The sequence below is a fragment of the Amphibalanus amphitrite genome, unplaced genomic scaffold (genome assembly GCF_019059575.1).
Source record: "Amphibalanus amphitrite isolate SeventyFive unplaced genomic scaffold, NRLGWU_Aamphi_draft 001488F_arrow, whole genome shotgun sequence".
NCBI lineage: Eukaryota > Metazoa > Arthropoda > Thecostraca > Balanomorpha > Balanidae > Amphibalanus > Amphibalanus amphitrite.
The window spans coordinates 79,780-93,356 of record NW_024882981.1 but is presented as its reverse complement, the minus strand read 5'-3'; the positions used below and the strand labels follow the sequence as shown (position 1 = coordinate 93,356).

At 48.7% G+C, this 13,577-nt stretch overlaps 1 protein-coding gene across 1 annotated transcript; it reads left to right on the top strand.

Annotated features, from left to right (window-relative positions):
* The first annotated feature begins 4,902 nt into the window (after positions 1-4,902).
* On the top strand, positions 4,903-13,273 carry LOC122373404 (chromatin target of PRMT1 protein-like). The gene is made up of 6 exons (XM_043351422.1): positions 4,903-5,083; positions 8,708-8,768; positions 9,438-9,591; positions 10,193-10,379; positions 10,750-10,834; positions 12,791-13,273. Exons 2-6 carry the CDS (start codon positions 8,716-8,718, stop codon positions 13,026-13,028), a joined length of 717 nt encoding a protein of 238 aa, XP_043207357.1. The 5' UTR covers positions 4,903-5,083; positions 8,708-8,715; the 3' UTR covers positions 13,029-13,273.
* Positions 13,274-13,577: the final 304 nt, after the last annotated feature.

Below are 13,577 nucleotides of genomic sequence, written 5' to 3'. Positions count from 1 at the left end.
ACGCCCCTACAGCTGGGCACCCATGAATCATTTTAGGAAAATTACACCCCTGTCTACACATTTGTCATTTACGCTATAAACGTTCTCGGATATCTCAGCTAGAGGTACATACCTAAAAGGCACTTGCACAGTATGTACATACATCAACCTTTAAATCTGCTCTTTAAAGATCTAAATCACTTATCACGGTGTTTAAGTTTTAAAGGGACCCTGCCACCTTAGTCCTTAACATTAGTTTTGAGTTGAGATAGCCAAATTGGTGGCCATGGCCTGAAAATACCGGTTTGGGCATTCACAACATCGAAAAATGCTTTAATTCGGAGATATGGAATTTCAAACTTGCAGTTTTCGGATTCTAAGGGGCTAATGCATTGGTATGCCCCCTTAGAATTTGTGACGTCAGCGGAGATCTAACGATTTTTAAATCTTTTACTAAAACGTTTGGCAGCACGCGGTGGTATATGCTGCTTTGCGCGCAACAAATGCCGCACTTTCAAATAAAGTCGCTAGGAACAGCGGAGATCCCAAAAAGTAAACTTACTTACTTACTTACTTAAGATGCACGGAAAATTTTGAGAGGCCCAAGGCCTGTAGTGTCCGCTCCAGTCGAGTTCGTGTTTGACAGTGTTACTGTTCGTATGGTAGGGGCGGGGTGAAGTGGAGGTGTCTCCAGTGAGTGTCGAGCCGGTTCTTGAACGAGTTTAGAGAGTCGGCGTCTACGACGGATGATGGTAGGCTGTTCCAGTCGTTAATGACTCTGACTGCGAACGCGTTTCGACGGATGCGGGTGACGGCATGGGGCTTCGCAAGACGCCAGGAGTGTCCTCTTGTATCTCTGGTCGTTACTCGGTTGAAGAGCTCCTCCGGATTCAGGTCCAGTCTCCCATGCAGCACATTGTAGACAGCGATCATGTCGCCGCGTCGACGTCGGTAGTGGAGGGAAGGCAGCTTCATAGACTTCAGTCTTTCCTGGTACGGTAGGTGACGTACTTCCTGGACCAGCTTGGTCGCTCGGCGCTGGACTCGTTCGATGAGGAGCTGATCCGCTCGATTGAATGGCCCCCAGACAATGTTACCGTACTCCAGGAGCGGTCGCACAAGCGTCTTGAACAGGATTGGCAGGGTCATCTTGTCCAGCAGGCTGAATGACCGTCTTATCACGGCCATCACTCGAGATGCCTTGTTGACCGCTGCCGCTGCTTGCCTCCTGAACTTCAGCTCCGCGTCAACAATCACTCCTAGGTCCTTTTCCTCTGTCGCCGTCTGCAGGACTTCACCGTTCAAAAGGTAGTCGTGCCGGTGGACGTGACGACCGACGTGGAGGACCCTGCACTTCGTGTCGTTAAATTGCAGTTGCCAATCCTCACCCCACTGTGTCACAGCGTCCAGGTTCGCTTGGAGAGCCCGCGCGTCCTCATGGTCACAGACGACCTGGTACAATTTGCTGTCGTCGGCAAAGACCTTGACACCGCAGCTTAGGACATTTGGCAGGTCGTTAACATATAGGACAAACAATGTAGGTGCCAACACAGATCCTTGCGGGACTCCACTTGGGACTGAGGTCCATTCCGAGCAGGAACTGCCGATCATTACCCGCTGCTTTCGCCCCGTCAGGAAGGCCTCTATCCATCGTAGCAGCTTCCCACGGATTCCATGTGCAGCCACCTTGTGGAGAAGCCTGCGGATTGATACAGTGTTGAAGGCCTTGGCCAGGTCAAGAAAAATGATGTCCATGGGGTCACCACGTTCTGCAGCGCGGCTCCAGTCCTCTGCTGAAAGTAGCAGTTGCGTTACGCAGGACCTGCCCGGCCGGAATCCATGCTGGGCTTCAGTAATCAGGCCCTCTGCCTGCAGGTGCTCCATCAGCCTGTCCCTGATGATGGCTTCCAGCACCTTGCAGGGCACTGGCGTCAGGCTGACTGGTCGGTAATTGCTGGGGTCGTCCTTGCTGCCCTTCTTGTAAATGGGGACCACGTTGGCCGACGTCCAGTCCTCTGGAAGGATCCCTGTATCGAGCGACTCCCGGTACATGGCTGCTAGTTGAGCTGATATTGAGTCTCTCGTCTCGTGGAGTACCCTTGGATGAATGCTGTCAGGTCCAGCGGCTGAGGAGGTCTTGATCTGGGCGAGCTTCTGTTTTACCAGGTCCTCTGAGATGTCAACGTCCTCTACTACTGGTCCCCTGTACGCGTCCCCGGCGTGCGGCATCGGCCGAAGGTCATCCTCGATGCAGACCGAGCTGAAGAATGCGTTCAGCACCGCGGTCTTCTCTTCGTCGTTTACTGTAAGCTGACCTGAGTCTGTGCGGAGGTTCTCAACGCCGGCCCTGCTCTTGGTTCTTGAGGCCGAGTACCGCCAGAACGCCTTTGGGTTTGCCTTCAGGTCAGCCGCCAGCTTCCTCTCCAGTTCCTTCCTTAGATTGCGGGTGAGCCGTCTCAGGTCGTTGCTACATCGCTTGTAACGTGCGAGGCAGATGTCATCCATGCATTGGGTGTACTGGATCCACAACTTCCGCTTCAGCTTTTTCAATCGCATAGCTTCCCTGTCCATATAGATATTGCGTCTCTTATTAGTTGGGCAAGACCTGGGGATACACTGAGTCGTCAGAAGATCCAACGTCCTTTTGAAGTACTCGTATCTGGTGCGCGGGTCCGGAGGATCGGGCACTTCCCAGACAGTCTCCCTGATCCGATCATTCAGGAGCGCATAGTTCCCTTTGTTGAGGTTCAGCCGGGGCTCCCTTGGTTCTCTTCCCTGGTCATAGTGCACGGTCTCAAACCTCAGTACCACATGGTCGCTGTGTCCTATGGGTGGGTGGTAGACAAGGTTTTTGACTAGCCCCTCCTCGTTACTCAGGATAATGTCCAATCCGCTAGACCTGTTGCCTTCCCTGTATCGTGTGTCCTTGGTGACATGTTGTGTGAAGCCACAGACTTGCAGCCCTTCCATAAATTGGTGTGTATGATGGCCCTCAGGGGCAGTGGAGTAGCTGTGAGTCCAGTCGATTTGGGGGTAGTTGATGTCCCCAGCAATCAACACTTGGGTGTTTCTTTCAGATGTGCAGCTAGTGATGAGCTCCAGTAACTCAGACGTAGAAGACGGTCCGTGGGCAGATGGGCTACGGTAAATACATCCCATGAGGAGGCGATTTGGGTTTCGCAGAGGGATCTCCAGCCACAGATGCTCGATTTGATTGCAGCCTGGGAAAGAGCGCTTGGTAGTCCTGATAGAAGTTTTGACGAATATGCCAATCCCTCTGTACCCACTGCTGCCAAGGTTCTCCTTTCCTGGATCGAAGTTCAAGTAAAGATTATATCCCAGAATAGCAAGGACTGCAGGTGAAATGGGGTGAATCTGTGCCTTTGGAATTATCTCTGTCAAGAGGATTATGTCTGGCTCATCGTTTACCAGGGCCATACAGAGGTCATCCCGTTTGTTAATAAATTGGTCTATGTTTGTGTAGAGGACCTTGAGTTTGCTTGACCTCTGCCTTCCTTCCTTATCTAGTCAATGCTGGTTGGGTGCCCCAGCGCCTGGCGCAATGGGCTCAGTGGAAGGTTCCGCTCTTGTCTGGGATGCCGCCAGACAGGATTATTAAACAAAAGTAAAAGTCTAATATCTTGAAAACCGGTGAATATTTTTCGACGAAATTTGGTAGATATTCATTTTTGCTCTTTCTGAACCGAGCGACATCACTTTCATGCCAATTCATTAACTTTTTTGAAGGTGGGAGGGTCCCTTTAACCCTCGCCCGCACATGGGGGGGGGTGGTTGCCACCCCCCCCAGGTAGTCTTTCTGCTCTGCACTCCACATTTTTAGAGCTAGAAGGCTGATTTTTCGTATAGCTGCTCCTCTATCCTTTCTTGATGTCCACTGAAAATTTCAAGTTTCTGTGATTTTTGGTTTCGGAGATATGACCTTGTTTTTCAGGTCATGTCATGACCCAAATGGCCAATTCTCAACATCTTGCGTTTGCCATGGGCCTTATGAGCTTTTGACACCCTGATTTCGGCCGTTTTTGCCAGTCTTACCTCCTACCTATCATGGAACATGTTGTTCGACGATGTACAGGGGTCAAGGTCAGGGTCAAGGTCAACCTAGGTCACCTAAGATAATTGCGTTTTAGGCAAGCTGAATTTACTTTTTTTGAAGTTTTTTGACTGCATTTTTGGTAAAAGCTTCTCAGATCATGATTTCATGTAATATGGACCCAAAAACAATCGGTGCACACATCAGTATACACACAGACACACACAGACATACAAACACATATAATTGACCTTGACCTAACTTGACCTGAAATGACCTCAGCAGCAAAATTCTGGTCGGGTAGTGTGACAAAGAGGTTCTAGCTGGCTTGGCACCAGAAAACAGCATCGTCATCGGTATTTGATAAGCAGCACACTTGATATCCAACGGTGACCCAAAACAGCAACATTTTTTAGTTTGACCTGACCTGGAAGGTCAATGACTGACCTGAGAAGGTAAAACTGGGTATCATTGGATTCGTCTCTTCCCAAAGAATCTTTTTGGTCTTTACTGCTAAGCTCTATCTCCAACAGGAACGAAATGGCGCGGGGGGGGTGGCAACCACCCCCCCCCCCCATGTGCGTTCTAGGATGGGAAAATGGCATGTGCGGGCGAGGGTTAAATCTGCCCTTCACTACAGGTTTGTCAGACTTTAGTTGCATAAAAAGCAAAAAGTGTGCAAATGGTAAGATCGGTGTTTTAGTTTTAGATGGTTAGATGGTCTGGACTGTAATCGCCATGCTCCGTGTGGATTGTCCACGATTGTAATGCATACATACATACATGGTCTTGCAGGAGAGGTATTTTACCGCCTTGGTCCGGGATATTTGGATATGGTAGCTTTAGAATTGCTACCATATCATGGCCACCGCTTGCGGCATACGTGGCGCAAACATTCTCGCATGCTCGTTCGGTGTGAGCGCGTGTGATATTTTTTGTGTAATCGTGTTTCAAATTGAGTTTTATTTTTTCATATTACTGTATGCGCCGATGTGCTGTTTATAAATAGACAGGAGGGGAAGCAGGGTTTCTTTCAGAAGTGTTTCTCAGAAGGTAAGATAAAAGCCTCGCTTATCGTTGCTGTCATTTCATAGACCATTATGGCGTGCCATCTCAAACTTTGAATTGTCACCTTTAAATCATTTTTTCACTTCTCATATTTCATTATTTTTGTCTGAAGACAGCCTGATAATCTGAGGAATAGTTATTACATTGATTTGTAACTTTTAACAGGATTTGACATTTTCAGAGTGCTGTTCACGGGCACCTGCGGTGACTGCGGTAGCTGCGGTAGATCGCAGGCTGTACCTAAGTCACGCCCACTTGTGTATACGTCATCACGCGTTCGTCTGCGGCGGCTGTGTCAATATTGCGCCCAAGTAACACAAATGCGCAACTGCCGCGCCACTTTGCATGACAAATGGTTCCTGCGGCCGCTGTGGTCGGATCGTTTCGACCGCAGGAGATGCAGGCGACCGCAGCCGTATGATGTCACACCACCCGCCCCATCCCCACTTTCTGTGAAGTGTGACGTCATTACCCGGCTGACCGCCGAGCCGCAGCTACCGCAGGTGCCCGTGAACAGCACTCAGGTTGTTGGCTGCACAGCCTAAATGAAATATGCTGCAGCACGCATGTTCAGTGAGGGCTATGTTGCCTGTTGGTCCCACCCACATCTCTACGTCATCGCATGTGTGATGTCACCCACTGAAGCATCCTATTTCTCTTTCAATTCTGTAGCACAAAATTTGGTGCTGCAGGAGATGAAGGTGGCACAAATTGAAGTTTACTGTCCTATATTTTTAATTGTAAACAGTTGGCATGTTTCTGGGTATCATTATCACTTTTCAGTGGCATAGGTAGGTATTGCTTTTAACCACAATTGATTGCATTTGTCGGCACCCAAGATGATGCAAGCGGCATGACCAGCAGACCTTGACCTGAGCTGCACAGCCAAGACCCGAGCGGCCAAGAGCCCTCTGTTTCATTCATGCCTATACAGTCTTCTGGGCTATTGCTTCTACATCCTCCTGTTACAGAAAATTGCCTGGGCCCTGTTTCACTGGTGATAGCAGCACGCTACTATCAAATTGCGCGAGCTGACGTAATGTGATGAGGTCACACTAATGACGTTTCGTATAATCCGTGAGCTGCGTTTGGAACATAGTTGCTGTATCGTTGAATTGGGTTTGATACATTTGCCTGATCGCAGGGCCGTGAAGATGTCAGCAGCAATATTTGATGACATCACACAGATTGACGACATAATGGTTTATTGATGTTTCCATGGAAACCCAATTTGCTGCTATCACCGGTGAAACAGGGCCCTGTTGGTTATTGTTACTCCTCTATGCTCCAAGCCCATCTAAGCCCTTGGTCATAAGGTACAATTTCTTTTACAGTGGCTTATAAGAATCAAAATAGCTCTAAAGTCCAAACCATGTCAAATGAAATAATGTAACAGTAGAAACATTTTGTGCTGATTAATGGAAGGTGGAAGCTTAAGCTCCACCAAAGTCCAAAAGAAGTGATATATGCATACAATATACCTGGAAAAGAATCACCTGGCTGGGCTATAGGTATACATTTTGCTGTTTGCACCAGTTGAAAACTGGTTAATTTCACAAAATAAAAATATGAAAGGAAAGGACACATCTTAGCTTGAAAAGTGACACCGCACATCATTGCTTATAATACTAGGGACGTTCCAAAAGTAATGCCTCCTATTTTTTAACTCAAAAAGTTGATGAGATTGGAAGATGGGGGTGGCGTCATTAAAACGAACATACTTTTTATGTTCTACGTTTATTTTTCTACGTAGTCACCACTACTCTCAATGCACTTTTGCTAGCAATGAACGAGAGCCTTGATGGCTGGCTCGTAAAAGTCGGCGCCCGCCGAGGTGGTCCTTTTCTTCACGGCGGCAATGACGGCGTCGTTGTCTGGGAAGCGCTGCCCACGTGAGCCGTCCTTCAGAGGCGCGAACAAGTGGAAGTCGGAGGGTGCCAGTTCAGGATTATAAGGAGGGTGTGGCAGCATGTCCAGCCGAACTTTGCCACACATTCTTCAGACTCGTGTGTGGCCTAGCGTTGTCATGTTGCAAACAGAATGTTTCTCTTCTTTTTTGGCCTTACTCGGGCTATCCGGGCCTTCAGTTTTGTCAACGTTTCAACGTAACGGTCAGAGTTTACAGTCGCTCCTGGTTCCAGGAAATCCAAGAGGATGACACATTGCCTGTCCCAGAAGACGGTGCACATCACTTTGCCTGCTGGCGCCCGGTGCGCGGACGTCCGGAGCGTGCTTTGTCTTTGACATCACTTTCACCGCTCTCAAAACGACGCACCCATCTCCTAACTGTGCTCTCATCCACCGCGTCTGCTCCATAGACCTTCTGCAGGCGTCGGTGGATGTCGATGGGTGCATTCCCTTCCCTGTGAAGGAATTCAATGACGCATCTCTGCTTCTGACGAGTTTCCATGACAAACTTCGTTTATCAAGGCCTCACGCGGTAAATAGCTGTGATAGAGAAATGAAAGTCATGATATACGGTGCAAATTTCAACGCCCTCCGATCATTTGGGGTCGGAGGGCGTTGAATGTAATGCCTCCTATTAAAAAATAGGAGGCATTACTTTTAGAACGACCCTCGTACTTTTAATGCAAAACATTTATAAGTTACACCTGACCGCATGTAGAGTCAGGCGAGGCTAGGTTATGTTAGGTTAGGTCATGTTAGGCCAGGTTGCAGCTTTGTAGATAATTAAATAGGTGCAGATCATTCGCAAGTTTGGCTGCAGTCTCTCAGCTTTTCATTGGTGGAATTTGCAATTTGCATGGTCTTTGCTGAACACCAATGAGATGCTAACAGCTAATATATTTTTTAAAAGATTTTTTTTTTCTGAATGGATGAACGGGTGGTTATGGGCCTGGGTGCCCTGCTAAGCACCGCTTGTTGCAAATGAGACCACCACAGACCCACCACCCTGTCCGCACTTAGATATGCTGGGAGACCGTTTTCATGTATGGCAAAAGCAGCAGGCTGTTCAAAAAGTTAGTTACTTTTCGACATTGGAATATCCACGTAGATTAACATATAATATTTATTTAATTTGTTGATGCTTCATCATTGTTATGGGATGAGCTGTAGGTCAATGAATGTCCATTGTTTCCTTATCCAAAAGACAGCTATTTGGGTTTAGACTTAAGTGATTTGCTGATAACCACTGAGAGGCCATCTAAAGGTCACTTGAGTTGAGCCTACCCACCCATCTCATGCAGTTGCAAAGATACCTTCCTCATATGTTTAACAAGTTGTTTAATAAACTTGGTTATGATGATGATGATGATGATCAGAGGCGGATCCAGCTCAGAGTTTTTTTTTTTTGGGGGGGGGGGCAAACCATAACAATTTATCGATTCTTTCCATGCCTCGTCCATAGGTGTAATGTTAAAATTATGCCGTTTGGGGGGGGGGGGGGCAAATGCCCATTTTGGATCTGCCACTGATGATGATGCTGATGATGGCGTGCCCAACGTCTGAGTGTTCGTCATATAACCCTCAGAGGTTGGGCACGCCATCAAACCCAATCATCATCAAGCTAATGAAGTTCCATATATGTAGGTATACTGTTACTGCTTAGTACCTATGTCATTTACTAATTATTTTGCTACTTTTCAGACTCAGCCATGATTGGACGTATTTCCTTGCCGCGTACTACAACAGTCAGCCTGAATGAAAGGTAAAATGTGTGTGTTTGCTATAACAACAAATTGATATGCTGGTATTTGAAGCATTGCATTTGAAGTTAGTTTTTGCTCCAAGTTGTGTGCTGAACATGTGGTTATTGCTCGGCTTAGAAGGCATTTTGACCCCTGTCCACAATTAAAACATTACATACATGAAGGTTTCCCTATTTTGCGAATAATAAAATGGCCACTTCATTTTATATATAATAAACTGGTCTCACTTCATAACCCTGGCGTAGGGTCACCTCCCCGCGAGGCATAAAACATAAGTTGAGGCCACAAAAATAGATTTATTATGTGCTTCTTGATTTTATTTCCATGCTGCTGTAGTGACTATCATTATGAGTCTCACCACATTTCTTTACGCTTTTATAGCTTCTGTTAGTGCATTCGCAGATCACAAATTAGGCATTAGGTCATGGGCTGTGATATGCTTTTCATTTCATTTAAAGCTTTCTAAAGGAAATTAAGGCATGTATTGTCTTTTAAGAAGTGAACAAGTGTTGGGCTTGAGTTGTCTGCCCTCACCTCCTGCAGCATGTTGCCTGGATGCATATTAAATTGTAAAATGTCAGTCCTTTACACACGTGCACAACATCGTTTGTTAGTGCCGGCAGCATTGTCCTGTCTCTGTCCCTGAGCACGGTGTGTGTGTGGCACAGGTTCTCCACACTGCGCCAGCTGCGCGAGCGTCAGCAGGAGGAGGCGCGGCAGCTGCAGGAGCTGCAGCAGCGCCAGGCCAGCCAGCAGCTGGTCGACCAGATGGAGAGCCGGCCGTCGGTCCGGGCGGCCCTCGGCGGACACCGACAGACACTGGTGAGTAGTGTGCCCGATCGGCGGCCATCGGTCACATACGCCGGGTTTCACTGTAACATGATGCCTGTGTTCTCTGTTAGAGTGTAGCTCATTTTACTCCTGATCATGCTGGTGTGATGATTTTCTCCTGAGTTCGGCGAGATGTAGAATGGCTCAACATCTCTGAACTCCTGCGTGAGGAAGTGACTTTGGTATGTATAGTCGACTACAGAATGATGTTCCACTTTTCACAGGCAATTATTTGCCTGGAGTTGTAGGCTGTGCCGCATCACACGGGCTGAGTTCACAAATTATAACTTTGTCCCAATGCTCACAATCGACACGATTAATTGCGTGATAAACGGCACAACTTAGCGCTCCTGTCAACTGATAGCTTCTGAGGAGTGGAACATCATTCTGTAGTCGACTATACGCTGCATAAACGTTATGCAGTTGGGCGTTTGCGACTAAGTGGTTCGTGTTAGTCCTTATTTTATGCTGCTACGACACTCATAAGACAAACCTCGTCATGATGTGATGGCACGGCTGTTATGATGTACGGTCGCATTGAGATTTCGATGCCGCAGCTGCCATTATACCAGCGTTATTTCCGTGCCGGCAGACGCCAGTGCTCCCTGAGCCGTCGGTGACACAGTCGCCCAAGCCTCGGCTGCACGTGAAGCAGCGTCTGGCGATCCAGGCTCGTCTGGGTGTGATGCGCACGGTCCCTGGCCAGGGCGGCGGCGGACCCATCTCCACGCGACTGGGACGCGGCGCCAACGTCAAACGTCTGCAGACTGCGCGCAAAGGTGAGCAGGGGCGGCCCTGGGGCTGTATCCTGGGTGCGTGTCGGATGGGTGCGATCTGTCTTTGCTGTCCGTTATTCAGCCATTGATTCCTTTTTGAAGTAGGTAGTTGCACCACTACCTGGATGCATCGTCAGTTGTCTGCCTTACTTATCCATTTTGGGTTTGTATTTGTCTGTACCAAATCATTGATGCGCTTTGACTTGTATCATTTCCCAGCCGATGTGTCCAGTGCTTCAGTTCAGGTCTTCCAATGCTCCTTACCATTTCTAGTAAGTCTTTCGTGCTAATCCGAAGTGTATGTGCCCACTCTTAATGTGACCCACTAGTATCAACGACAGGTATCTGACTCGACGCTTCTCTTTTCACACAGCTGTGACACCTCAGAGGGGCGTGACGTCCAACCGGGGTCGTGGCCGGGGAGGGCGCACCTCAAACTTCACCGGCACGCGCACACGGTACGTGACTATGACGATTCGGTTGATGTCCCCGCTCCAGGCGGCTTGATGCCATCCGCCAGGTGGCTCATGAGACCACGAAGTGTTTCTGCGGTTAAGTCGCCTTTTTCGGCCAGCTTTTCCAGTTTTTTTTTTTTTTTTTTGATGGCTTGGTAGCTACTGCAGTGAATCTTGTGTCCCTTGCGGAAGATTTTTTGTTTTGTTGGGTTAGGCCCTTTCGGTCCAATGAGACCATTTCAGAGCCGGGAGGATGATAGGATATAGGGGGAGACATTGGTCTGGGCAGGCACCCTAGTGAGTCGCCGAGGCTGAGCCCGTCCAGAGGACAGGCCACCCAGCCCCAAGGCACTCACTGCACCCGGCTACGGGGTGCGCTCCCTCGGGAGCAGCGGTGCCGCTCCAAGGGAGCAGCCCGCATGAGATAAAGTTGCCTGTCCAGCCCGGAAGGGGTTGCGGCGTGGAGGAGAAGGATTTCAGCATCCTGAGGATAGAAGCGTGGAACGGTGCCTTGCGGAAGAGTGAAAACAATGTCGTCTAGATCACGCCTCTAGGAGATCGTCGGTCCTTGCACTACGTCCCTACAGCGATGGAGCCGCCGGTGGGTCCAAGCTCACCACCATGCTGTCGTTTCTCCTATTTTTTTTTTGCGGTCAGCAAAACACATTGAACAGGCGTCAACTATAGTTCTCCGTACACTTCCCGTTGCGTCACATCTAGCTGACCAGAGTTGTCACGTTGATCGTCACTGGCCGATCGGTAGGTACTACTCCGACCGTGCTGCCACCTAGGGGAAGGTGGGGTAAGACGGCCCAGCGGGGCAAGACGGACCAGTGACCACCAGCCCTCCCGGTTGAACCGCTGCTGGTATCTACTGCTTTATGCACTCACTATGTTTGCTTTCCTTCGTAACAATGGCCACCTTGAGCTCATGCTGCTAGGATGCATAGCTTTTGAGTTATTGAGAAAAATGTTGTTTTTCGTCAAACCGATCTAATATAAGAGGTCTACGGGTGATTCAATTACGGCGCCTTTCTTGCATGATTAGTTTCTATTTTGCACTTTACTGTGAAGAACAAAATTATAAACTTAGTTATAGTCACACTTTAGGAAAGGCAAGGTTTTGCAATGTTGGGCTAGTTGATATATACGTCATGATAATGACAGAATTTAGATTTGGGGCAAGACGGACCACTGTGGTCAATCTTACCCTGTGGTGGTCCATTGTACCCTGCATATGGAAAGTTCTTTTCCAAAGCATTGACACAAGTTTAAGTAAGCTAATTTTTCAGGAAGGAGTCTTTGTTGCATGTGAGCCATCCATGCAAGTGCTCAGTTAGCATGCATTCATGCCAAATGACAATCAACACACATGTTCCCAGCTTTTAGCTGCACTTCCATCACACATGAGTAAAGAATAAAGGCTCATTTTGTTATTTTACCATTCTGGTTACTTTTTCTTACAAGAGTACAGAGCAGAAGTGTAACACACATGAACGGATAGCAGGCACTGCTGGGTGGTCCGTCTTACCCCACGTTTTTTCTTGTCTGGGTTTTTGACATGATTGTTTTTAAGAGCATCCACCACCTAGATGTCTTTAATTTGAAATTTAGTCTTTACACATATCAACAGAGGAAGGATTGAGCATTCCGAAGACTATAAATAATATGAATTACGAGAGCAGTGTAGCAAGATATTCGGTCTCAGACCTTAGCTGGTCCGTCTTACCCCACCTTCCCCTATTACCGGGCTGTGAAACCCGAGCGCCTCATACCCTGATGTCGCTGGCCACCAGACAGTGATGTACTAGTCGTGATGTTTTCCACCTGACTGATGTTTCCAATAGTAGGTACCTGTGTGCCACCTGTTGGAGCTGATCACTCCCAGTGATTGACCGGCCACCTATCACCTGACTCAGTTATCTCGGCACTATCTGACCTGCGTCCTTCCTTCCCCAGCGGCGGAGCGACGGCCGGGCGCGGCCGAGGCCGAGGGCAGGGCACCACCAACACCCGGGGAGCGGGTCGGGCGCGTGGTCGGGGCCGCGGCGCGCGCGGTCGGGCCGCCGGCACCCCGGCCACCAAGGAGGCGCTAGACGCCGAGCTGGACAGCTACATGTCGGGCACGCGCGGCCACCTGGACGCCGAGCTGGACGAGTACATGAAGGAGGCGGCCTGCCGAGTGACCGCCACGTGATGCCGCCCGGCCGGTGGCGGCCCCCGTCCTCACCTACCCACCCACCGGCCCGCCGAGCGCCCGCGGCGCCCAGCGTCCCAGCGCGCCTGGCGCGTTGTACATAGTGCTGCCGTCATGTAAACTCATACCTGAAATGTACGTTTCTCGTTTGTTCCGGTCGTGTTTTTCGGTATTGTCGCGATGGCCCAGGGAGCTGAAGAATGTCTCGCACGTTCATTGTGTATAATAATGCGACTATTTATGTACTTAATTGTTTTGTTTGCAGATAGTTCTTTGAGCACGCTGAGCGAGGGGAGTTTAATACGACTATTCATCAAAGTTATGTGTAGGTGATAGCCCTTCCCTGTCCTCTGTATAACCCATAGGCACCGGCCTCTGCTATCACCGGCGAATTTAAATTCTACAGGAAGTCACTGCCTATTGCCCATATTTGTTTCATTTTCCAACGAAGTGCGTAGGAGTGTATTAAAAACAACGAAAAAACAAACAAACAAATAGATTTCAAGCTTTTCAAAAAAATCGTTTTAAATGCACCCACGTACGCACTCA